Source organism: Zingiber officinale, chromosome 6A (genome assembly GCF_018446385.1).
Source record: "Zingiber officinale cultivar Zhangliang chromosome 6A, Zo_v1.1, whole genome shotgun sequence".
Classification (NCBI taxonomy): Eukaryota; Viridiplantae; Streptophyta; class Magnoliopsida; order Zingiberales; family Zingiberaceae; genus Zingiber; species Zingiber officinale.
Window position 1 is genome coordinate 141151002 of NC_055997.1, and position 27253 is coordinate 141178254.

Sequence of the window (27253 nt, forward strand, 5' to 3'; positions counted from 1 at the left end):
AACTCAACCATGTCTTGGGATGGTATTTAATTTTATTAGTAAAATTTAAAAGAATAATTTCATATATTGCCAATAATAATATATACAATTGAAAGTTGTGACAAACTATGCCACTTATCAATAACATTATCTTGTGTCAAACTTCGCTTCTTTATTTGTAAAATTTAAAATATAAAAAATATTTATGTTAACTAATTTGGAAACGAGTAGTAAATGATTATAAAATTATTAATATGCATTTTAATTGTTATTTAAAAAAATATCAAACAATTTTAACTTTGAGGAAAGAAAATCTTGACACAACAATAAAAATATTGTATGTAACCTAGAGAAATAGGTTAAAGTACTAAATATAGTCATTACGTAAAATAAACTCTTTCTTGAAATCTTGTATTGGAGAGAGCTTCGTAAACTAAATTATCTTTTTATTAATTTTAATTTTGATAAATTATTAAGAAAAATTATTTAACCAAAAATAGTTAACTAATAAACATCAAAGGTGAATTATTAAAAAAATGAAAGAAAAATAAAATTTTTAAAAAATATAATGAAATAGTAGATAGAACAGAAAAAAAAAAATTTAGAAAAAAATAATAGTGTAATATTAAATTTTTATAAAAAATATCAATTAAATATAACTCATAAATATTTTTAATTTATTAACAAAACTTAATTTTGATTAATAAATTAAATTTTTACTAGTAAAAAGTTAAAAATTACTAATTAAATTTTAATAAAAAATAAAAATAAATTATTAACCAAATCTAATTTTAATGGTAAGAAATTAAAATTATCAATTAAATTTAATAAGAGTAAAAAAAAATAAAATGATATAGACTTTAATATATTAAAAGTTAAAAATTATTGATTAAATCTAAAAAATTTAAATTACTAACTAAATATAATTTAGCTAGTAAAAAAATTAAAATTGCTAATAAAAATAAATATTAAATTTATTTTAGTCATAATTTTAAATATTTAATATATATGAAATTTGGTGGGCCCCAATATAATAGGGGCCCTAGGCATAGGCCATTATGCCTTAAGTCGGCCCTGTAAGCAGATAATCTAGACTGCCAGCAGAGGCTGATTTCTATTAATTGCTTAAGTGGAGACCGAGCTTCGAGTCCGAGCCGCAAAGTCCGAGCAAACTGAAGGACTGGCCGGGGAAGCAATAGATTGGTCAACTGGGCTGACAGGTCGAATGAGCTGTTAGATCGAGCGGGTAGTTAGCCTTATAGTGGACGGCAGGGCGGCCTAAAGGTAGAGAGGTCGAGCAGTCCAAGCAAGCGGTCAGCCCGAGCAAGTGAACGACCGAGCGAGTTAGCAGCCCGAGCGGATTAAGCGGTCGACCGCGACGATACGGTCGAGCAGGAGAAGTGTGTTAGAGTGTATACTAAAAGCTTAACTTTTGTAAACATTTATTTTTGAAATAAAAGAATCACATTGGTCAAATGTCTACATTTATTTGTTAAGTGTAGTTGTTCAATTAATTTATATTGTAGATAACATGGTGTGTGGTGTCACACACAGAAGATTATGTTATTAGTTCTTTATAAATTATAAACAGTTGCTCACGACTAAGATGGAAAGGAATAAACCATTGGAATAGTCGTAGTGTAATTAGGTATTAGTATATCTTGACTAATAAATTACACTAGTACACTCTAAGTGTATTGAGTAGGACCATTTTAGGTAAGTTCTTTTTATACTGACTTAATAAAATAACTAGACCTTAGTTGTTATGGAAGTGTGTGCTCTTAATCCTAATATAATAACAAGCATATATATTTAGTATTTATTTCTTTAACTTATCAAAAGGTGAGATTTAGCTCGATAAATCAATAGGCCCGATAAGTTGGGAAATGATATTACTTATAGTGTGTGTTGTTGATTATAGAGGGAAACTATGTCCTAGTTATCTAGGTTGAGAATGTCCCCAAGAGGAGCTCATAAGGATTGTCATGTTAAACCCTACAGGTGAACTTATTCTGACATGATGATAAGGTTGAGTGGTACTACTCTTGGACTAAGACATTAATTAAAGTGAGTTGACAGTAATTCAATTAAATTAATGGGCATTCGATATCTTAAACACAGGGAGACTAACACACTCATAATAAGAAGGAGCCCATAATGTAATTTGGGATTGGTGCGGTAGTGCAATAATAACTCTATAGTGGAATGAATTATTATTGATGAACTTGAGTTGTGTGTTCGGGGCGAACACGGGATACTCAAGCTCGTCGGAAGGTCAAAACCAATTTCTCCTCTAGGTCTCTGTCGTAGCCTCAATGAAACCTTAAATCCACTCATAAAAAACACATCTTGGTGTTTAAGAGGGGGCCGACCCATGGCTTTGTGACCAAGCCATAGGAGTCGACCACTTACTTCTCAAAGGGGGCCTGCCCTTTGCTTGGTACCCAAGCAAGAAGGGGCCGACCACTAAAATTTAAACTAGGAGGGGTGTTTTAAATTTTTTAAATCTTCTATTTATAGATATCTACAAGTTTTAAAAGAGAGATTTTAAAATGTAAAACTTTCCTTATTTGAATTAGGTCACATGGTTTAAAAGAAAGTTTAAAAGTTTTAAAACTTTCCTTTTTTAACCATCCTCATGGTTTTTAAAAAAAAAGGAAGAGAAGTTTTAAATTTGAAACTTTCTATTTTTGTAACCATGTTAAAAAAGAAAATTTTAGAAGAGAAGTTTTAAATTTTAAAACTTGATTTTAATTTTTAAAACTTTCCCTTTTTAACATCCACATTAGGAAATTAAAAGAGAGTTTGTAAAATTTTATAAGAGCTTTTCTACTTTGCTTATAAAATTTTTACAAAAGATTTTATTTCTTTCCTCTTAGGGTCGGCCACCCTTGCTTGGTGCCCAAGCAAGGGGTCGGCCAATCAATTTAATCAATGATTGATAATTGAATCAATCAAGAGGAAGGAAAAGGAAAAATAAAAGGGGAAAAGGAAAAATAAGAGGAAGATTTTAATTTTTGTAAAAATCTTTTCCTTATTTGCCTTGGGCAAGTAATATAAAAGAAGGAGAGTGGAGACTTCATGATTTATCAATTCTTATTCTCTTGTTGGAGCTCTTCATTGTGGCCGACCCCTCTTCTTTCTTTTCCCCTTGCTCTCTTTTGTTCCTTGGTGGTGGTGGTGGCCGAATACTAGAGAAGGAGGAGAAGTTTTGGGTGGTGTTCATCTTGGAGGATCGTCGCCCACACAACGTCCAAGAGGAGGCGAGGAATACGGCAGAAGATCTCGAAGTTATTAGCATACAAAGAAGAGGTATAACTAGTAATTATTTTTCGCATCATACTAGTTCTTCTTTGTTAGAATTCCAAACACAAGAGGTATATGATTCTAGAATTTCGGATTTGTTTCGAAGTTGTGTTTTTTTTGTTTTTCGAATTTATGATTCAATTGTTTTTTTCGGTTAAACCTAATGTTATTTTAGGAAATTAAATATTGAATTTCTATTAAAGGCTTTGTCGAGGCAGTGGTGAATGATCTCATACACAACAAGACCTAGTGTCTCGCCATGTTTGACCTGAGAGCTGATTTTAGAAATAAATATTTAATCAACTTTATAACATAGGTGGATTTGGATCAATAGTGTTAAGTTCCGCTTGTAATCCAAATCTAAACTATTAAAAACAAATAAGTTAAATTTAAAATCAATAATGTTAAGTTCCGTTTGCGATTCCTAATTTAATTTCTAAAGAACACAAAATCAGCTAATTAGCTATTCTTCGCATGGCTTGACAATGGATCTACTAGGTTAGCAAATGTATGATGTTTTCCTCTTCGCTGTCCTCTCCTGTTGGAATTGAATAATTGAGAGTCCATTGTTTAACTTATTGTTTGGATGCCAACATTCTGGATGTTACTATTGGTTGTGATTTTTTTCAGTTAATTCAATTAAGAACTCACGGATCAGTGTAAGGTGATCTGGAAATCAAAAAGAACTGGAAAATCTTAAACTAGCGATTGTTCACCAAAACAAATAAAAAATTTCATTTTTCAAAATTTCAAGTTAAAAACTATAATTGTCTTTAACTAAGGTTACGGATACAAAGATTTGTTATAACTTTTAGAACTTCTCTGATACTGTTCAAGGATTAAACTGAGATGCTATTGGTTTAGTTAGTTCATCTAAGGAAGACTCAACTTGTATCACGTTTTTGCGGTTTTCGTAACTTTTTTGTGTTACCTTAATTACTCTAACTCCAGATTACAGATAAAAGCGTATCAGCTGGCATGATTGCGTCTTCTCAATTTCCTATCATGTCTGATTGGAAGCCTTGATTTATATGGGATCACAATTTTAATCTAAATTGTATTAATAATCATGGTTATGGTACTACATCACTATAAGATGTGTGCTTCACTAAGTATTATCCATTGGAACTTTTGTTTTTGCTCAAAAGAAATTTGTGAATATCCTGTATATCAATGCTAATCGTCTATATAAAATGCCTGGATTCCTACAGTTCCAGATCAGATCAGATTCTGTTGTTTCCCAGAGTGTGGGATTTTTATTAAATCAAATTGCAATTTCGTGTACCAAAGATGCCGAGTCATTCCAATACTAGTATACTCCTTAGAATGGTGTTCTTAGCTACATACCCTCAAACATTGACATCTCTGCATATGAATATCTATGCTTCTTTAGGTGGCAGACTCTCACTTCATCCCTAGTTTATGAAGATGAATATATCACATGTATGGAAAATTTGCATGGGGTAAAAAGTTGAATTCTAGATTCTGGTGATTCTGAGCATTTGTATGAAAATAACTCACTTTTCTCTGGTCATATGCCTACATCTCATCCTATGATAGATGCTCTAGCAAATGGGTTATTCTCACTAATTCAAGATGTTGGTCAGATCACTTCCGCGCCATCCTCACCATTTTCTTCACTTTAGATATACCCAAATTTTTTTCAATTTACATTCTGTTGCAAAACTCATGAAAATGCAAAAATGTCTAGTAAGCTTTATTGTTGATCCTATTTCAACTTTGGGTTCACAGAATAGAAGAGTATTCACTGTAGGTAAAGAGTCTGGAGAATCATATCAATTGACTATATCTTCAAATTCATTTGCATTAGTAGCTAGCTATCCTCCACTTCAAATTCATAGCTGTCTAGGACCTTTTGTTGGGTAGTCCTACGAAAACGTACCGGTTTCACTATACAAAATTTTTTTGTATAAGTGTCGAACATTTCCTTAAATAACCTATTGTGTTCTTTAGAAGTTAAATTAGGAATCGCAGACGGAACTTAACATCATTGATTCCAAATTTAACTTATCTGTTTTTAATGGTTTAGATTTGAATCGCAAGCGGAACTTAACACTATTGATTCAAATCTACCTATGTTATTAATTCCATTAAATATTAATTTCCAAAATTGACTTCCAGGACTACATGGCGAGGCACATGGCCTTCTTGGATATGGGAGCAACCACCGCCTAGACAAAGCCTTTTAAAGAAAGCTAATATTTAATTTCCTTAAATAACTCTAGGTTAACCAAAAAGAACAATCGAATCACAAATTCGAAAAAGAAGAAAATACAAACTCGAAAAACTAGATTTAATGCCTCTTGTGTTTGGAATTCTTACAAAAAAAAATAACTAGCATGATGCGGAAAACAATTGCTAATTATACATTCTTTTTGTAAACAAATGACCTCGAGATCTTCTGCCGTATTCCTCGCCTCGCCTTGGACGTCGTGTGGGCGACGATCCTCCAAGATGAACACCAGCCAAAAGCTTCCTTCCTCCTCCTCTAAAATCCGGCCGCCACCACCACCAAGGAGAAGAGAGCAAAGGGAAAAAGAGAAGAGAGAGGGTCGGCCACCACCAAAAGAGACTCCTCCAAGAGAATAAGAATTGTGTCTCATGAAGCCTCCTCACCCCTTCTTTTATAATACTTGCCCAAGACAAATAAGGGAAGAATTTTTACAAAAATTAAAATCTTCCAAGAGTTTTCCCTTTTCCCTTTTAATTTTTCCTTTTCTTTCCTCTTGATTGAATCAATCACCAAAAATAAATTTGATGATTTTATTTTTTTTTTAAACATGGCCGGCCACCTTGCTTGGGCACCAAGCAAGGGTGGCCGACCCCCATAAGAGGAAAGGAATATTTTATTTTCTTTTATAAAATTTTACAAGAAGAAAAACTCTTATAAAATTTTACAAGCTCTCTTTCCTAAAGTAGGAGTTAAAAAACGAAAGTTTTAAAAATTAAAACCATGCTTTAAAATTTAAAACTTCTCTTATAAAATTTTCTTTTTTAACATGATGATAGAAAATTTAAATTTTAAAACTTATCTTCCTTTTTTTCCTTAAACCATGAGGATGGTTAAAAAAGAAAAGTTTTAAAACTTTAAAACTCTATATTAAAACATGTGGCCTAATTCAAATAAGGAAAATTTTAAAAATTAAAATCTCTCTTTTAAAATTTATAGTTTTCTACAAAGAGAAGATTTTAAAAATTCAAAACAACCCTCCTTGTTTGAATTATTGTGGCTGACCCCTGCTATCTTGATTACCAAGCAATAGGGTCGGCCCCTTGGAAGAGGATGTGGCTGACCCTTGCTTGGTCACCAAGCATTGGACCGGCCCCCTTCTTGGACACCAAGATGGACTTATATTTGGATGGACTTGAGACTATAATGAGACTACGACAGGGACCTAGAGGAGAAATTGGTTTTGGCCTTCCGATGAGCTTGAGTATCCCGTGCTCGCCCCGAACACACAACTCAAGTTTATCGATAATAACTCATTCAACTAGAGAGTTATTATCGCTCTACCGCACCAATCCCAAATTACATTATGGGCTTCTTCTTATCATGAGTGTGTTAGTCTCCCTGTGTTTAAGATAACAAATGTCCACTAATTAAGTAAGTTACTGACAACTCAATTAATATCTAGCTCCAAGAGTAGTACTACTCAACTTCATTGTCATGTCGGACTGAGTCCACCTGCAGGGTTTAATATGACAATCCTTATGAGCTCCTCTTGGGGACATTTTCAATCTAGATAACTAGGACACAGATTCCTTCTATAATCAACAACACACACTATAAGTAATATTATTTCCCAACTTATCGGGCATATTGATTTATCGAGCTAAATCTCACCCTTTAATAAGTCAAAGAAATAAATATTAAATATATGTGCTTGTTATTATATTAGGATTAAGAGCACACACTTTCATAATGACTAAGATTTAGTTCTTTTATTAAGTCAGTAAAAAAAGAACTTACCTAAATAGTCCTACTCAATACACTTAGAGTGTACCAGTGTAATTTACTAATCAAGATAAACTAATACTTAATTACACTACGACTATTCCGATGGTTTGTTCCTTTTCATCTTAGTCATGAGCAACTGTTTATAATTTATAAAGAACCATCAACATGATTTTCTGTGTGTGACACCACACATCATGTTCTCTACTATATAAATTAATTGAGCAATTATATTTAACAAATAAATATAGATATTGACCAATGTGATTCTTTTATTTCAAAAATAAATATTTACAAAAATTAGACTTTTAGTATACATTCCAACACCTTTAACCTTCAGATGCTTCAAAGATTTTTCATACTTTGTCCAATCTTCAAAATCTTGAATATGACTCGTGTCAATTTGGATTTGTTCTTTATTTTCTCCTAGTATTCATAGACATGCTACTACACTTTTGTCCTTCATACATTCTAACATGTGAGAAAGCATACTTTTAAATATTTTGTTTTCCTCATAGATCACTATTTCAAAATGACATGGCTTTTCTTATTGAAAAACATTACGTTAAACTATTAAACATTCTTTATTCCGATGTGTTGAAATTAGAAGTCAATTTGAATTCTATTAAAACTTTAAGCAACAATGTCAATAAAGTTTTCTTCATATCTTTGAATCTGTTCTTTCGAGCCAAGGTCCCCTTTATCAATTTCCATATTATTTTACATCCCAACTGAATCGTATATTACTGAGGGAAAGAAGGCATTTGATGAAACAGCGTATACACTATTATCATATATAGGAGTTTCTCTTTAAACTTATACACAATTATTATATCATTCTTCCTGCATACTACCCAATAAATCTCATATCTTTTTCTCTTTTTTTTTTTTTCATGTTTACATCTCCTTTGCAATTTTTTTTCCTTATAAAGCCCTTTACTTACCTTCATATGTATGGACATACTTGTTTTATTTTTATCTTTTATCTCTAGTAGAGATAATTGTGTCCTAGATTAGTCACATCTAAACCCAACTATGCTATAGAGATTCTTGTTGGTCTCATCGTGATGCTTCCTATTTCTACTTTATTGTCCCTTCCAAATTCTACTTCTGCAAAGATTTTAACGACAATCCTAATGATGACAATTTGCTAGCCTCAATCATGGAAATAGGTATATTTATATAAAATTGATTTGAGAGATAAAGATTCGCAAATCGAATGTCGAAACATACATGATAGTTAGGAGTTTATCCTCTGTAATTGAGGTAAACTCTTTTATCATCACTCAATTCACTTACATCATCATGCACTCAACTTCCCTCTCACCATCATGCTTCACGTGGGACAATCCACAAGCAAAAACCAAGTCAAACCAATCTCCAATCACACACACACAACATCACACAAACACCATTACATGCAATACAAAATGATGAACAGTTGGTGTGGCAATAGGTGTGGCAATCAAACACGGACAACAAGCAAGAATACTCAACCATGAAGAGCTCTGACAGCAAATGGAGCATCAAAAGCACAAACAGCAAGCAGAGCATCAAAAGCACGAACTAAATCTATGGTTGTCATCCCACCATAGATCGTCGCCCCACTTGTAGCAAGTGGTCAGCTATCAACGGATTTATTGTGTCTTTATCGCGAGCTGTTTCCTATGGACTAGATAGATCCTTATGCTGGATCTATGAACCCTCTTGGGTTAATCCCCTCATCATAGGAAATGTGTACAAAATGTAAACCCTCACCACACACAGTAGGATCCCTCACTATACAAGTTCATCTCACCCCCAATCACAAGACACACACAAAGTCCACATTTTGACTCACATGCATACACTCAAGCCCATAACTTGACTTGCATGTACACACACAAGCCATGAAAAACACGAACAGCAAATGTAGCTTCAAAACCATGGACAGTAGGTGGAGCATCAAAAACACGGACATCAAACTCCTCACGGGCAGCAACGTAGAATGCCCCTTCAACTTCTGCATAAGTCCACAAAATGATAAACGTGAATTTGGATCTTACGCGACGTCCTATCAATATCAGGGACTATCCCCTCATAGCGACATCTGTTACGGGCTTCCCACATAACATAGATCATACTAGAAACTCCAAGATACCTTGCCTTCATTCTCCGGCTCGCACCTCTGTAGTGTTGGCCAAGAATGTGAAATAACTCCTCTATTGAATTAACGTCATGATTTATCTCTAACCATCTTCGCACCATGTTCCAAAGAGTACATGTGATAGGGCACTCAAAGAACAAGTGACTATTCGACTCATCTTGACATTGGCAAAACATACAAGTCTTGTTCTCCACATAAGGCATTCTATCTGTTGTTTGTAGTTTCCCATGAGCAAGTAACCATAGAATGATTCGATGCTTCAGCATAATTTCTGGCCTCCAAACCAATGATGCCCATGCCACAGCAGGACCTCTCAGCATAAAGAAATCATATGCATTTGCAGTCCCACTTTTTCCTCCCGCAAACCACTCACCAATCAACAAGTTTGCCTCTCCATTTCCATTTGTAGTCCTTCAAATTTTGTTTCGAATGTCCACAAACCATTTAATAAGAGGAGAGTCCGAAGCTTTGACCTCCCATTGCCAAAAATCAGTACCCTTGAGATAATGATGGTGCAGCCATCTTACCCATAGTGAATCCGCATTAGTTTGGATCTCTCATAGTGTTTTACTAAGAAGTGCTTCATTTCATGCATGTAGGTCTCGTAGTCCATAACCACCATCATGTCGAGAAAGACACATAGTGACCCAAGGAATAGGAGGGTGCTTTGATAACCACACAAAGGTACGACATATTACTTTGATCTTTGCAGTGACAACGCTAGGAATAGGGAGCATGGAAAGCCAATAACACTCCACACCTTGAAGCACCGTCTTCACCAACTCCAAGCGCCCCACATAAGATAAGGTGTGATTTGGCCAAGAATTAATCATCCTTGTAATAGTATCAAATAATGATCCATAGTTTGTAATCCATAACTTCTCCGCCGCTAGTGGAATCCTCAAGTACTGACATAAAAATGTTCTTTCCTGAAATCCAATAAGTTGGAGTAATCTGTTCTTCATTCTATCATCAATCCCCGCCATATACATATGAGACTTCAATGAATTAGCCCGAAGTCCTGCTTCATTGCCAAAAACCTCCAAACAATTTGCTAATACTTTTATTGAGGGCTCATCCGCCCGTGCAAACAACATCAAATCATCGACATATACAAGATGTGTGATGCCAACCATTTTACACATAGGATGGAAGTGAAAGGAGGGTGACAAGAAGGCAACTTGCAACCTGTGTGATAATACTTCGATGCATAACCCAAAAAGTAGGGGAGATAGGGGGTCACCTTGCCTTAGACCGTGACTGTTAGAGTAGGTGCCCTGCAAAGCCAACTGTTGGCTAGGGCTTTATGGACTCTTGTAAATAAATAATATTTATTTTAATATAATTCAATTCAGTTTGGCATTACTTTATCTTTATATTCATGCTATATGCATAGATAAAGTCCTTGAATATACTATAGTGAGATGTGGTGTACATATGATGGTCATCATGAAATACATCAATATTCACTGTATATTCTAAATTTGTTCCTAGTCAATTGGGTTGCCTAACAAACAAGGATAAAAGGTTGCTTGAACTAGAGACTAATGTTGGGGTTGCAAGGTTACAAACATAGTCCTATATTGGAAACACATGGGAAAGATCATGGGTTTATAAGAGAAAAGATATCTCCATTGGCATGAGGCCTTTTGGGTAGAGCCCAAGAGCAAAACCATGAGGGCTTAGGCCCAAAGTGGACAATATCATGCTATTGTGGAGATATCTAAATTCTTTTCGATCCAACAAGTGGTATCAGAGCCCGGACTGCCAGAAGGTTTAACCGCCGACTGTGCACAAGAGCTATGGTCTGATTGAGCCATGTGGGTACAATATTGACCTCAAACAAAGGAAGTGGAGGCTCCTATGTTCGGATCAAGAGGACCAGACACCAGGCAGGAAGTCCTAGTTGCGACTAGGCAAGGAAGTCCTAGTAGGTCAGGTGGACCGAGGGGCAGGAAGACCTGGTGGGTCGAGGATTGGACGTGGGAAGCCTATGGTCCTTTGTTTGAGGGGGGGGGGATTGTTGGGGTTGCAAGGTTGCAAAAATAGTCCCATATTGGAAACACATGGGAAAGATCATGGGTTTATAAGAGAAAAGATATCTCCATTGGCATGGGGCCTTTTAGGGAGAGTCCAAGAGCAAAACCATGAGGGCTTAGGCCCAAAGTGGACAATATCATGCAATTGTGGAGATATCTAAATTCTTTTCGATCCTACAACTAGTATCTGTGATGTAGTGTACCATGTTTCATTGGTAAGGACATAGAGATGTTTAACCATACAGATGGGTGATCATATGATGAGTTTATCGAACATGCCTCACACAGATTTTCCAAGTGGTTATCATTTATCGAGTGGATAAGTCTTTGGTTGTGGTTGTACACTAGTAGTCCTTATGACCCAGGACAACACTGAGACTCTATATGTTGGGGTTGTACTTTTGCTCATTTATCGACTCTATTAGGGTCATCAGGTGGTGAGATTGAGTGTAGTAACGAAACATATATAAGTCAGTATGTTATAATCGGGGAATCACCGCACACCTACAGGTGTGGATATCCTATGTAATATATTGTTTTATAGTGAATGAAATCTTTGATCAGAGCTGTAAGATGTACTTTAGAAAAGGAGTTTCTTAATTACACTTGCAATATCACTATAAGATATATCACATAGTTATCGAATCAATATACAATCCTCGATGTACCAACGGTTGTAGATTCGACCGGGATATATGAGATGAAGGGACATGACTGTACGTTAACCATAATCGACTGGTTCTTACATGCACTATTCAGTGATACCTAGGGAATCATAGGGCGGTGCTGCTAGACGCTCTTACTATGATTCATTGGGTGTTAATCAGAATTAGTTCTGATATCCTATAATTAAGGAGTTAATCATATGATGGGCTATTAAGGGTATGTCCGATAAAGAATAAGTATAGTCCTGAATCACAAAGAGTTGTGAACTCACGGCTAGCTGTGTCCCTGAACCATTAAGGGTCACACAAGTATTGATTTCCCTATTTCCCGTTAAGAAAGTCAAATTCAAGGAGTTAATTTGGCGAATAAAGTTTGATGTGATCAAACAGTGTATTGACAAATAAAGTTTGATATGATCAAATGTTATATTGATTTCAAATCAATAGAAAACAAGGAGAGTAGAAGAGTTCCATATAAACTCTATAAATTAGATTTATATTATTGTAATAACAAGCAAATACGTATATTGTGTCAACGATATTGGATCGTTGATATGATTATAATGGACTCGCATTATTGGATTCTAGAAAAGTTCTAAAATCCAATAGACCAAGATGAATGAGATGTTGGGCTTTGAAAATTTAAACCCAAGAAGAAATGCAATTATAATTAAATTGCATTATGAAAAATAAATTAAAAAAAGGAGAATTTCATTTCAACGTGAAATGAAATCAAGAGAAATAATTAATTTGTTTTTCCCTTTACCCTCCACGTTTTGGAAATAATAGGGCATTTCTTCCACTCATCCACTAACCCACTTCCACCACATCTTGGAGAAAATGAAACCACGATTTTTGTTTTTCCTTACGTATAGAAAATAAGATGTTAGTTGGTCCTAGGAAGATCGTATTGGTTTCACTGTACAAAAATTTTGTACAAGTGTCGAACATTTCCTAAACAACCTATTGTGTTCTTTAGAAGTTAAATTAGGAATCGCAAACGGAACTTAATATTATTGATTCCAAATTTAACTTATCTGTTCTTAATGGTTAGACTTGGATCACAAGCGGAACTTAACAATATTGATCCAAATCAACCTATGTTACAAATTCAATTAAATATCTATTTTGAAAATCGGTTCCCAGGACAAACATGGCGAGGCACATGATCTTCTTGGGTATGGGAGCATCTACCACTGCCTCAACAAAATCTTTTAACGAAATTAAATATTGAATTTCCTAAAATAACATTAGATTTAACCAAAAAGAACAATCGAATCACAAATTAAAAAAATAAAAAAAATAAACACGAATTACAAATTCGAAAAACTAGAATCTAATGTCTCTTGTGTTTGGAATTCTTACAAAGAAAAATAACTAGCATGATGCGGAAAATAATTACTAGTTATATCTTTTCTTTGTATGCTAATAACCTCGAGATCTTCTGCCGTATTCCTCGCCTTGCCTTGGACGTCGTGTGGGCGACGATCCTCCAAGATGAACACCACCCAAAAGTCTTCTTCCTCCTTCTCTAAAATCCAACCACCACCACAAGAGAACAAAAGAGAGCAAGGGGAAAAAGAGAGAGAGAGGGTCAGCCACCAAGAGGAAGCACCAACTTGAGAATAAGAATTAATTATACATGAGGCCTCTCCTTCTTTTATATTACTTGCTCAAGGCAAATAAGGAAAGACTTTTTACAAAAAATAAAATATTCCTTTTGTTTTTCCTTTTCCCCTTTTATTTTTCCTTTTCCTTTCCTTTGATTGATTCAATCATCAATCTTTGATTGGTTCAATTGATTGGCCGGCCCCTTGCTTGGGCACCAAGCAAGGGTGGCCGACCTCTTAAAAGGAAAGAAATAACCTTGTAAAAATTTTTATAGGCAAAGAAAAAACTCTTATAAAATTTTACAAGTTCTCTTTTGTTTTCCTAATGTGGATGTTAAAAAAGGAAAGTTTTAAAAATTAAAACCATGTTTTAAAATTTAAAACTTCTCTTCTAAAATTTCATTTTTTAAACATGGTTACAAAATTAAAAAGATTCAAATTTAAAACTTCTCTTCCTTTTTTCTAAAACCATGAGGATGGTTAAAAAAGGAAAGTTTTAAAACTTTTAAACTTTCTTTTAAACCATGTGGCATAATTCAAATAAGGAAAGTTTTATATTTTAAAATCTCTCTTTTAAAACTTGTAGATATCTACAAAGAGAAGATTTTAAAATTCAAAACACCCCTTCTAATTTGAAATATGTGGTCGGCATCCTTCAATTGCTTGTGGTCGGCCACCTCAAGGAGTTTATGGTCGACCCCTTTGGCTTGGTCACCAAGCCATGGGTCGGTCCCTTCTTGGACACCAAGATGAGCTTTTTATGAGCGAATTTAAGGCTTTAATGAGGCTACGATAGGGACCTAGAGGAGAAATTAGTTTTGACCTTCCGATGAGCTCGAGTATCCCGTGTTCGCCCCGAATATACAACTCAAGTTCATCAACAATAACTTATTCCACTATAGAGTTATTATTGCACTACCGCACTAATCCCAAATTACATTATGGGCTCCTTCTTATCATGAGTGTGTTAGTCTCCCTGTGTTTAAAATATTGAATGCCTATTAATTTAATTAAGTTACTGACAACTCACTTTAATTAATGTCTTAGTCCAAGAGTAGTACCACTCAACCTTATTGTCATGTCAGACTAAGTCCACCTACAGGGTTTAACATGACAATCCTTATGAGCTCCTCTTGGGGGCATTCTCAACTTAGATTATTAGGACATAGTTTCCTTCTATAATTAACAACACGCACTATAAGTAATATCATTTCCCAACTTATCGGGCCTATTGATTTATCGAGCTAAATCTCACCCTTTGATAAGTTAAAGAAATAAATACTAAATATATATGCTTATTATTATATTAGGATTAAGAGCGCACGCTTCTATAATAACTAAGGTCTAATTCTTTTATTAAGTCAGTATAAAAAGAACTTACCTAAAATGGTCCTACTCAATACACTTAGAGTGTACTAGTGTAATTTAGTAGTCAAGATAAACTAATACTTAATTTAATTTTAATTAATTAAATTTTCCTTTTCATGGCAAAGAAATTAAGGAAGGTTTTATTTAAATTTTCCTTATTTGCCAAGACCAAGGATTATAAAAGAGAGGGTAAGGGTACCTTCATGGCTAATAACTCTATTCTATTTTTCCTCCCTCTCTTCTTTAGTGGTGGCCGGCCCTAGAGCTTCTTCTTCTCCTCTTCTCTTCTTATTTAGTGTCCGGTTTCATCCCTCTCTTAGAGCTCTTGTTGGTGGCCGGTTCAAGTTAGGAGAAGAATGAGAGAAAGGAGGCTTTGTTTCTTGCATCCCTTGGAGCTTGGTGGTGGTGGCCGAACCTCTACATCCTTGGAGGAGTCTTGGTGGCTGAAACTTCGTGAGGGAGAAGAAGGACTTGGGTGGTTCTCATCTCGGTAGATCGTTGCCGACACAACATCCGAGATAAGAAGAGGAATACGGTAGAAGATCAAGATGTTGTTGCATACAAAGAAAGGTATAACTAGTAATTATTTTTCGTATCATGCTAGTTTTTCTTTGTATGAATTCCAAACACAAGAGACATATGATTCTAGAGTTTCAAATTTGTTTCGAAGTTGTGTTTCTTTTGTTTTGTTTTTCAGATTTGTGATTCGATTGTTCTTTTCGGTTAAACCTAATGTTATTTTAGGAAATTAAATATTGAATTTCTATTAAAGGCTTTGTCGAGGCAGTGGTGGATGATCTCATACCCAAGAAGGCCTAGTGCCTCGCCATGTTTGACCTGGGAGCCGATTTTAGAAATAAATTATTAATCAACTTTATAACATATGTGGATTTGGATCAATAGTGTTAAGTTTGGCTTATGATTCAAATCTAAACCATTAAGAACAGATAAGTTAAATTTTGAATCAATAATGTTAAGTTCCATTTGCGATTCCTAATTTAATTTCTACAGAATACAATAGGTTGTTTAGGAAAGGTTCGACACTTGTACAAAATTTTTGTACAGTTGAACTAATACGATCTTCCTAAGACCAACCAACAATGTAAACGAGCCGAACCGAGCCAAACAGTATTAGGCTCGAACTCGGCTCGTTTAAGTTATATTCGGGCTCGAGCTCGGCTCGAGCTCGAATCGAACTTTTATTACAAGGCTTGATCTCGGCTCGATTTGGAATTATCAAGCTCGCAAACAATTCGAGCTCGGCTCGTTATTAGCTCGATTTGGAATTATCATAGTTAACGAGCCTAATTCGTTAAATGAACTCGAGCTCATTTTAGAGCTCGTTCTAAAGCTCGCTTTAAGGTTCGTTTTAGAACTCATTTTTTGGCTCGTTTTAGAGGTCGATTTAAGGCTCGTTTTTTAGCTCGTGAGCCTACAAACGAACATGTTCGCAAGCTCACGAGCCGAATATCCTTAAGCTCGAGCTCAGCTTGATAAAACTGTCGAGCTCGAAATCGAGCTCGAGCTCAGCTCGATAAGACAAACGAACGAACTCGAACGAGCTTTTTATCGAACTGAGCTCCGAATAACTCGCGAACCATTTGGTTTATTTACATCCCTAACTTTAATACATATTTTTTTTATAATAAGTGATAATCGTATATTTTTTTTTAACTGTGTAGGGATGCTTAGGAGCCTTAGATGGAATATTAATTAAAGTTACACCTCATACCGAAGATAAACGTTATTATCACACTAGAAAAGGGTGTATTTCAACAAACGTATTAGGTGTTTGTTGGCCAAACATGCAATTCATATATGTATTCCCTGGTTGGAAGGGCTCAGCACATAATGGTCGTTTGCTTCGAGATGCGATCTCAAGACCACATGGTCTAAGGGTCCCTCGAGGGACATTTACGTTGCAATGTATAACTTGCTATGAATTTTATTTTTATTTTTAATATTACTAAACAATGTCATTTATTATTCAACAATGAAAGTTGTTATTAATTGGTTGACTCTGGATATTACAATGCAAATGGATTTCTTGTTATATACCGAGGATAACGATATTATCTAAAAGAAGTTCATGGCCATCGACTGGAGACACCGGAGGAATATTTCAACATGAAGCATTTCAAAGTTAGGAATATTATAGAAAGATATTTTAGATTTAAAGGGAAGATGGAAGATTCTTACATCATCATCATTTTTCTCCATTTAAACCCAAGTTCACATTATCATGACATTTTTAATTTTTAAAAATTATCTCTCTATATCTTAATGATTAATTACATCTTTAAAATAACATGATTAAATACTTTAGATTATTTTTAATTGATCAGATTTTAGCCATTGAGATTTACCCTTAATTTAATTTATGGGATATTTTTTAAGGACGTTGGACAGTTGGCAGGGGTTAAGTCATTCAATCAAATAATTAAGTCAACAATATACCATGATTTATAACTTAGCATCCAATGTTTCTGCTCCACTTTGATGAGTTTGAGACACTTTGGAAATGGTTGGGTTATTAATCCTCTTGGTCTGGAATTTAATGCTGAAATAATAGCCCAAGACTAATTCTGCAAGCTATATTGCACAAAGATAGAGATGCAAATGTATCAAGATGATGCTATACACTGAAGAAAAGCAAGTGCTCATGTGGTGGGTTTTGAGCCAACAATATACCATGTCTAAATTAGGATATCTTCAATGTAAAATTTTTAAAGAACTTTGTATAAAATAAAAAAATTGGGAAAAAAAAATTTTAATCATTGTGGGTGTAAAATTTGAATTTTATATTTCAAGAGCAGTAGTGAAATTTCAAAGTTATTTTTTATTTTGAAATTGATGTAATATGCATGTAACCATGCAATTACATGTTGTTAATTAGACCACACAAAAATCATTTAGCACTCTAACTATTAGAGATATTTCAATAGTTTTTAGAATATTAATGTGGCATGATGTGATATATTGGGATCATAAAAAAAGTTTTTGTAGAACTCTAATCATTGAAGATGCCCTTAGTATCCCGTGTTTCTATTTAGAGCATCTCCAATAGTTAGAGTTTTACAAAAACTTTTTTTATGATCACAATATGCCACATCATGCCACATCAACATTCTAAAAATTTATTGAAACATCTCCAATAGTTAGAGCTTTAAATGATTTTTGTGTGCTCTATTTTATAATATGTGATTGCATGATTACATGCATATTACATCAATTTCAATACAAAAAAATAGCTTTGAAATTTTATTACTGCTCTTTAACAACAAACTTCAAACCTTACCTCCACAATGATTAAAACTTTTTTATTTAGCTTTTTCATTTTACAAACCTTTTTAAAACCCTTGCATTGGAGATGCTCCTAGATGAGTTTGAGACATGTTGAAAATGATTGGATTATTAGGGCATCTCTAATAATTAAACCTCTCCATAAGCTTTTTTGTAGTTTTCAATATGTCACATCAAAAGTAAAAAAATCTACTATTCTCTCCACAATAAAAAAAACCCTCCATACAACTTTTTTGTGGGTCCTACATTTCAAATCACATATCTTTATTTATAATTTTTTCATTTAATATCTCTATATAATTACTTAATATTGTTATTAATTCTCATCTTTAATTTAATTTATTTGTACTTTTTAATTAATAAATTAATGAACTTATGATTTTTAATTTAATTTAATTTATAATTTTTATTTAATATTTAATTAACTTATGAATTTTAATTTAATTATAGTCATTTGTATTTTTTTAACTTATCAAATATATTTATTTTCAAAAACAAAGTTGTATAATTTAACTACAAAATAAAATATTTAATGATTTTAAAAAATGAAACATGTAATATTATTTTTTTTCAATGATTAATAGTTCCATCTAGTAAAAAAAACGGATTTAAAAAAAAATCAGCTTTGAACTAAAAACCTCAAAGCTTAGGGCATCTCCAATAATTGGAGCTCTAAATGAGTTTTTTTCATGATTCCAATATGTCACATCAATAATATGAAAACTTATTTAAGTATCTCCAATAGTTAAAGCTCTAAATGAGTTTTTTTTATCATCTCATTCATAGTATAAGTTACATGGCTTCATGCATATTGCATCAAATTCAAGACAAAAAAACAGGTTTGTGTTTTCACTAGGCATCTCCAATGGTTAAACCTTTCAATAAGTTTTTTTGTAGTTTCCAATATGTCACATCAATGCCACATCACAAGTATAAAAAGCTTTTAAAATATCTCCAATGGTTAAACCTTTCAATGAGTTTTTTTATAATTTTCAATATGCCACATCATGTCACATCACAAGCATAAACATCTACTATATCTCCACAATGAACAAATTTCCATACAATTTTTTGTGTGTGTCCTATATTATAAATCATATATTGTTATTTATTAATTTTTTTATTTAATATATCTATATATTTTTCATTTAATATTTTAATTAATTTATGATTTTGATTTTATTTATTTATAATTTTTAATTAATAAATTTATGATTTTAGTTTAATTATAATCATTTCTATATTTTTAACTTATCTCAAATATAGTTATTTTTAAAAGAAAAAAAAATCATTTTAATTATTATTAACTATTTATGAAATAAAATATTATAATTAAATATTACACCAAATAATTTATTTTTAATTATTTAGAAATAATCACTTTCAAGAGAAAAAAATAGATTTAAAAACTCAAATATATTTTTAAATTAAAAATCCCAAACTTCACTTACACAATCATAAAATCTCTTTTTAATTAGATATTTCAATTTTACAAATCCTTCACAAAATTTGCATTGGAGATTCTTGTCATCAGCGTAAGTTACTTAATTTGTGGGTCCTACATTACAAATCATACATCTTTATTTTTATTTTTTCATTTAATATCTCTATATAATTTTTACTTAATATTTTATTTAATTCTCATCTTTAAATTAATTTATTTGTATTTTTTAATTAATAAATTAATAAACTTATGATTTTTAATTTAATTTAATTTGTAATTTTTATTTAATATTTAATTAACTTATAAATTTTAATTTAATTATAGTCATTTGTATTTTTTTTTACTTACCAAATACATTTATTTCCAAAAGAAAAGTGTATAATTTAAATATTAAATAAAATATTTAATGGTTTTAAAAAAATCAAACATGCAATATTAATTTTTCAATGATTAATGGCTCCATCTTCAAGAGAAAAAAGCAGGTTTGAAATATCAAACCTGCTCTTAAAATAAAAACCTCGAAGTTTATGTCTCCACTCATTAGAGCTTTTTTGTTGAGCTTTTTCAACTTTACAAACCTGTTAAAAAAGCTGCTTCAGAAATGGAGCTACATTCCTTTTCAATTTTCATTCAAGAGTTCCTATGTGTTTCCACACCCTTTTTTGAGACCTCGAAAAAGAAAATGGACAAATTCCTTTTCTTAGGAATACATACAAGAAAAAGGATAAAGGTAACTCCACCATTAACTACTTCATTTTCATTTATTAATTTCGTAGTTATAGAAATATTAATTTCATAGTAATAGAAATACATGTCCTACCAAAACAGAATTTGTAACTTACTATCCTCTTGCCTAGCAGGCAAAGATTTACCTCTGTGGAAAGACTGATTCATTCGGATCGACACGAGGATCCAATTCCATTGCATTGTCGGAATCCATGTTGTATATTTGAAGCAGGTTGACCTCTTTGCTTCTCTCATGGTACAACCCTCTTCCCGCTGAACCCCCTTTCTCCTCGGTCCACAGAGACAAAATGTAGGACTGATGCCAACAGTTCATCACGGAAGAATATGGACAAATGGAAGTTTAACTCCTAAGGAAACACTTTATGAAGCTTCTCGTAATTTGATTGATTTATTTATTCCTTTTCTACATGGGGAAGAAGAGAACATTAGTTTTAAATTAAAAGAAAATAAAAACAGGTTTATTCTACCGATTTTTATTTTTCAAGATAGATTACAATCAATTAGAAGAACAAACAGGAATTACTGAATTATGCACACTTAGCTTTTCTCTTTATCTAACTTATCTACTAGTTCGAATTCGAATTTGATCTCTTTCCATACTTCACAAGCAACGGCTAGTTCAGGGCTCCATTTGGAAGCTTCACGGATAATTTCATTACCTTCACGAGCAAGATCACGTCCCTCATTACGAGCTTGTACACACGCTTCTAAAGTCACCCTATTAGCTACTGCACCAGGTGCATTTCCCCAAGGGTGTCCTAAAGTTCCTCCTCCAAACTGTAGTACGGAATCATCCCCAAAGATTTCGGTCAGCGCAGGCATATGCCAAACATGAATACCCCCCCCCCCGAAGCCACGGGTATAACACCTGGCATAGAAACCAAAACTACAAATCTCATACCTCACCTCTACAATGATTTAAGACTTTTTATTCAATTTTTTGGGATTTTACAAGCTCCAAATAAACCTTGCATTGGAGATGTCTTTATTATCTACATAGCTTTTTTAACTTTGCAAGTCTGGAATTTAATGCCGAAATAAATGCCCAAGACTAATTTTACTGTGTTTTATTGCAGAAAGATAGAGATGCAAATGTTTCAAGATGATGTATACGCATGAAGAAAAGCAAGTGTCATGAGGAGGGTTCTGTCTTCCAAAGTTCTAATTACAAGTGCAGATAGCGTGCTAAGTGTCAAGTTTTCTATCCTAATGGTTGTTGTGCCTGATGATGACGTGTTAAGGGTGGATTCAAAGCCTAAACAATTGATTCTTCCAACAAAAACAAACATTATCAATCTTCATCAGAAGTTTCAACACCCAAACCGTGTTCTTCGCCAATTCAAAACAATTCGTTCTAGAGCAGCCCTTCCCAAGTTAATATTGCAAAAGGTTAAAGATTGAACAAATATCACCAAACTTTGGAATATAAGATATCTCACACCCATTAACGCAGATTACTATCGTATAGCTAGCAAATTAGTTAAACAATCCCAACATGATAATTCAATGAGAGTTCAGCAGAAATTAGCTGGGAGCAATGAATTCCATTCTGGGTTCCCAAACATGAGATGCAGTTTAAATTATTTAAAATTTGTCTTTATTAGAAATGCCATTCTTTTTATAAATTGGTTCCTAAGTTTGTTTAGAACTTTATTAACGACGTTTCACCAAGGGGAAAAAAAAAATGTTTGGACTGATAGGGTGTCATGCCAAATCTTATCTGACCCAAAATATGGGACGGCTCCGGTTTCTGCTCCGAATTTTAACCTGCTCAATCTCTCTCATGTCAATTCCGCAATATTTGGTTCATCTGCATCAACTGTTTGCTTAAATTCTAAATGAAAAGGAGAAAATATAATCCATCTTGTTAGTTGGAGCAACTCTTACTAGTAATAAAATGATTTTTTTGCACTATGAGTACGACTTTTCATTGAGATTGTCTAAAGCTAGTGAACATCTGCATAATCACAACATAAATACTCTAAATGATTTCCGGTACTAGACTACTGGAAGTAATGTCACATGTATTTTTGCTTCAGGGAATTATGATTCATCTGTACAAATAATACTTGTTTGGTTTGATTCATTTCGGCGGCGTTGATTGTGATTTCGGTTTGAGAATGTGTTAGTTATTATTCCAAAAGTTAATAGTCGCCTATGATTTACCTCCTCCGTATTATTCCTACGATAGATTGATGGAGACGCTGGGACGAATGTATTGATTTTTGCTATCATTGTTTGAGAATTGATTTGGGCTCTCGTGGGTAGGCCGAACTATCCACTAGAATTTTACCCTGCCTCCAATCCGACCCACTAAAGGCCCAATAGATTTTGGTGAACTTCGAAGAAGAATACCAAATATGGTTTCGGAGTCGGACTTGACTTGACCCGCAAGGCTATCGATTCTTCGCCTCCAAGGAATACGACACCCACGCCCTTTCTTGAACTATCTCGTCCTAGATATAAATACGGCCCGATGCTGGCGTAAGGCTTCTGGGCTTTCAAGAGAGAGGAGTTCTCGAGAACGCGAGAGAGGCCGAGAGACTTGAGCATTAGAAGAAGACAACGAGGGGGATGGTGATGGAACAAGAAAGGTAGGATCCAGATTGAATGTTTTCCTCTTGACATTTCTAGAGTTTTTTTTCCCGTTGTTCTTTGTGTGATTCTTTCTGTTCTTGTTTCAATCTAAGTCTGTGGTTTTGGTTGTGGATGTTGTGGGGGTGGAAACTGGAAACTGATCTAACAGTAGTCTTTGTTCTGGCAAATGAGTTTTCGTTTAATGAGGTAACAAGTAGTTTGGAAAGCAAGCGTGATTCATATTGCCTCTGCAAAGCTGGTGATCGGGTTTTAGTTGGCCGCTCAATCTCGATTTTGTGTTTGGTCTTAGATCTCGATTTTCGTTATTGGCAAAGAGAACAATCCAGTGCTTGCATGAATATATTAGTAGAGTCTACGTTGTTGCGATATCGGTGTCAACTCTCTGCACATGGTTAAACTATTTTGCGTTGGGTGATAAATCTTTTGGATTCATTTTGTTCAGGAAAAAGAGACAAAGACAAAGAAGAAAGCGTGATGGTCCAAACTCTGTAGCAGAAACCATTGCTCGGTGGAGAGCGCAGAACGATGAAGCAGAAGCGGAGAAACGCGTGCGACGTGCCCCGGCAAAAGGATCAAAAAAGGGGTGCATGCAAGGCAAGGGAGGCCCAGATAATCCAAATTCCAGTTTCCGCGGTGTGAGGCAGCGTACATGGGGGAAGTGGGTAGCTGAAATTCGAGAACCCAATCGCATTAGCCGACTGTGGCTGGGAACATTTCCGACTGCAGAAGAAGCTGCACTTGCATATGACGAGGCTGCCAGAGCTATGTACGGACCCTACGCGCGTCTCAATTTCCCTGATCAATCTAATGACGGCCATGTTGCCACTGTCACTGAGTCGAGTGATACGTCGATACGGCCAAAGGTTGAACAGACTGACGACGATTGGAGGATCGACGTTCCTTCTGATGTCTTCTGCCTGGAGGATCTGTTGAGTACTACTGACTTTGATGTTTCAGATGATGCGGATTGCAGGTTAGGGTGGAACGCCAGTGGTTCTTATTGGATGGAAGGTGATGCTTCGAATGTGTTGTTCTACCTTCAGAGGCCTGACTCTGAGATGTTTGGATCACTAGTTCCCGATATGTAGCAAGGTTAATTTTAGCTAATGAAATGAAACAAAACAAACGTGTCTTCACGTTGTTATTCGACCCAATCCCGAAGGCTCTTACAAGCTCCCACGTCCGTCGTCACTAATAATCCATCTATAAATACTCTAGCCGTTAATTCAATCAGCACCCCAAGTGTTCGACGAAATGCCTACCAAAGCGGCCTTCTTCCTCCTCCTCCTCGCGTTGGCGGTGGCCGCGGTGACAGCCTCCTCGTCCACGTACAACTCCACGAAGAAGGTGGTGGCGGTCGCCGAAGGTTTGGTCTACTGCCAGAAGTGCAAGTACGCGGGCACCTGGAACCTGCACGGCGCCCGGCCCTTGGCGGGCGCCAAGGTGACCATCACCTGCAGGACCCCCCACCGAAGGGTCGTCTTCCACCGCGCCGTCTCCACCGACAGAAACGGATACTTCTACTCCTCGTTCGAAGGCGGACGCGGGGGCCACTTCGACCCCGTCAAGGCCTGCGTGGTGCGGCTGCTGGCCTCGCGGGAGGCGACGTGCAACAAGTTGACTAACGTCAACTACGGGATCGAAGGCGCGGCGGTGCGGTGTGAGAACAAGACGTTCGCGGGGAGGGAATACGTGAAGGATTTCTATGCGGCCGGACCGCTAGCGTTCAGGCCTGTTCGCTGCGCCCCGAGGTACTAGCGAATAGCGATCGAGGAGGCGTGAAGATACATTAATGTCGATATGTTCAATTTGCGATGTGTTGTGGGGAGAATTGAGTGCATCATCGATATGTTGTTCAATTTGCTATTTTGTTTCTGGTGTTTCGCTGAGTCCATGTTTGTAATTGGCTTTAATATATACTAAACCTTCCTTCGTGTACATTGCTCGTGGGGCTGACACGAATGGTTCAGGTGGGGGTGCACAATCTCCCTTTGATTATTTCACCTCTGGTGAATTTTATGGTGAGATATTGTCATATGAGATTTTAAGTTTAAAATTTAGTATGTATGAATATGTCTTTATTCGTGTCTCATCCATGTTTATTTAGAGACCGATTGATGAAGACATTGACACCGAACGAATCACTTTTTATCATATGGATGAAATACTCTGTGATTTATCTCCTATCAGTGTGAGGCTGTCGGTGATAGTTTCACCTTTCATCACAGTGTACATTGTCAGTGGGAATGACAATTTCAAAATGTTTGTTCTTAAAATTAGGGACGTAGACTAGAGTTGAATTAAGTTTTATGCTATTCAAAAATATTTGGTAAGATAATTGAGTTAAATCAAATCAAACTTTAATGAATTTAAGTTATAAAAATAATTGTTTAAATTTAAATTGGTTTTAATTTGGCTTAAATTTGATTCGATCTTAGTTTGTTCCGTAATGTTATCAAACTTCAAAAATATTTATTAATAAATTCGAGAAATTTATTAATAAATATAGTTCATAAGTTTTATTTCTATACACTATTCATCAATGTTATTCACTAATAATTTTTAATTTTTCGATTCATGAGATATTTATTCAAACTAGTTCATTAAATTTGACGAATTATTTAAATGTATTCATTTAATTAATATTTATATGATAAGACATATACAAAAGCTCTTACCAATTTGAATACCGAACTTAGAACGTTTGATTCATTTATACAATACATAAAATGCATTAGCAGTTGATTAAATAAAAAAATGATCGAAGCGATTTGTAAAAAAAAACAAAATATTCGAACCTTTAAACTTTGGCTAGAAACTTTACAAATTTAACGGACAACTGTTGGTAAGAACCTAATTGGCATTTAGGAATCTACTAAAATTTGTTTGGAGGTCAAGAGCTGATTAAGGCGTTAAATCTTAGATTGACCAAATTAGATCGGAAGATATTGAAATTATTAAATATCTATTTTTTTATTATTTATGATCCTGTCTGAAAGTTGAAGATGGTGCACTGAGTGGATGATTGCTACGTTGACTAGACGAAGACTAGTCTTAGATCGTAAGAGGAGTCGTGAGCTGACGAGCAAACAAGTCGTCAGTGCTAAAAACCAAAGAAGGGGTCCTGATGAAGGTCCTCTAACGCTCAAATCAGTGTATTATCTAAGTGGAAAGTAAAACAATAAATCGATAGTAGGACACGCCCATAGCAGAGTATAGTAATTGTGTAATTGTGTGAGCGTACTTAAGCGTACCTTGCTCTCGGAGAGGACCCCATTTATATATCACCTCTATAACTTTCATAATCATGAGGTGACACAGAATGTCGGGTGTCAAAAGTCATTGAATAAGGGAATAAGAATAGCTTGGGATGTGTACCTTCACTGTCCGAAGAATCTTCCGTTACTCGTGTGCACTCTTTTGGTAGCTAACGTCATTAATGAAGCAGTTAAAAAAATATGTTGTTATAATGTGTCGGCTAAAGGAAAATATAGAGTCACTTTCGATGAAGATTCCGTTAAATGCCTTCATAAGAGCAGAAGAATATTCCCTGACAAACGGTTACTATTTAATGACTGATTGTTATGATTCTCTGACAGTGTTGTCTCCTGAATACATCCCGATCGAGCACTTTGTCGGTCGGCCGCATCTTGCATAAGCAGAATATTGAATATGCTAGGGTGTTTGGCCTTTATGGCTACTCGGATATATGTCGAATGATGTAGATCTGATTATATAAATAGGGAACCGAGCCCCCTAGGTTCGGGCAATTCTATGATTGACCGACATTAAGCGGGGATGCTCGTTTCTAGAGAATAGGGAATTGAGCCCCGAGAGGCCCGACCAATGCTTTCAACTGACCATTCTAGTATTCAGAGGCATGCCCCTGAAATAATATCCTGACCTCTAGGAATTTGGTCTGGCTTTTTCTAAAATTTGTCTTGTATATTTATCTTGCATAGATAAGGAGGCCAAGCCTTATAACCCTGGTCATTTTTTTACCCGAACGCATGTATATAGGAGGATGGGCGAATAATGAACAATGAGGGCCCATTTGTTAGATCGGTCAGAT

General features: G+C 34.8%; 3 protein-coding genes across 3 annotated transcripts; 2 read left to right on the forward strand and 1 right to left on the reverse strand.

Moving 5' to 3' along the window:
• Positions 1–9994: 9994 nt before the first annotated feature.
• On the reverse strand, positions 9995–10543 carry LOC121995400. Its single transcript, XM_042549148.1, has one exon. It carries the CDS (start codon positions 10541–10543, stop codon positions 9995–9997), a length of 549 nt encoding a protein of 182 aa, XP_042405082.1.
• Positions 10544–23078: 12535 nt separating this feature from the next.
• LOC121994507 (dehydration-responsive element-binding protein 2A-like) lies at positions 23079–24396 on the forward strand. Its single transcript, XM_042548517.1, has 2 exons — positions 23079–23177; positions 23624–24396. The coding sequence occupies exons 1-2, from the start codon at positions 23158–23160 to the stop codon at positions 24267–24269; spliced, it is 666 nt and encodes a 221-aa protein (XP_042404451.1). The 5' UTR covers positions 23079–23157; the 3' UTR covers positions 24270–24396.
• LOC121994508 (non-classical arabinogalactan protein 30-like) lies at positions 24292–25087 on the forward strand. Its single transcript, XM_042548518.1, has one exon. It carries the CDS (start codon positions 24436–24438, stop codon positions 24937–24939), a length of 504 nt encoding a protein of 167 aa, XP_042404452.1. The 5' UTR covers positions 24292–24435; the 3' UTR covers positions 24940–25087.
• Positions 25088–27253: the final 2166 nt, after the last annotated feature.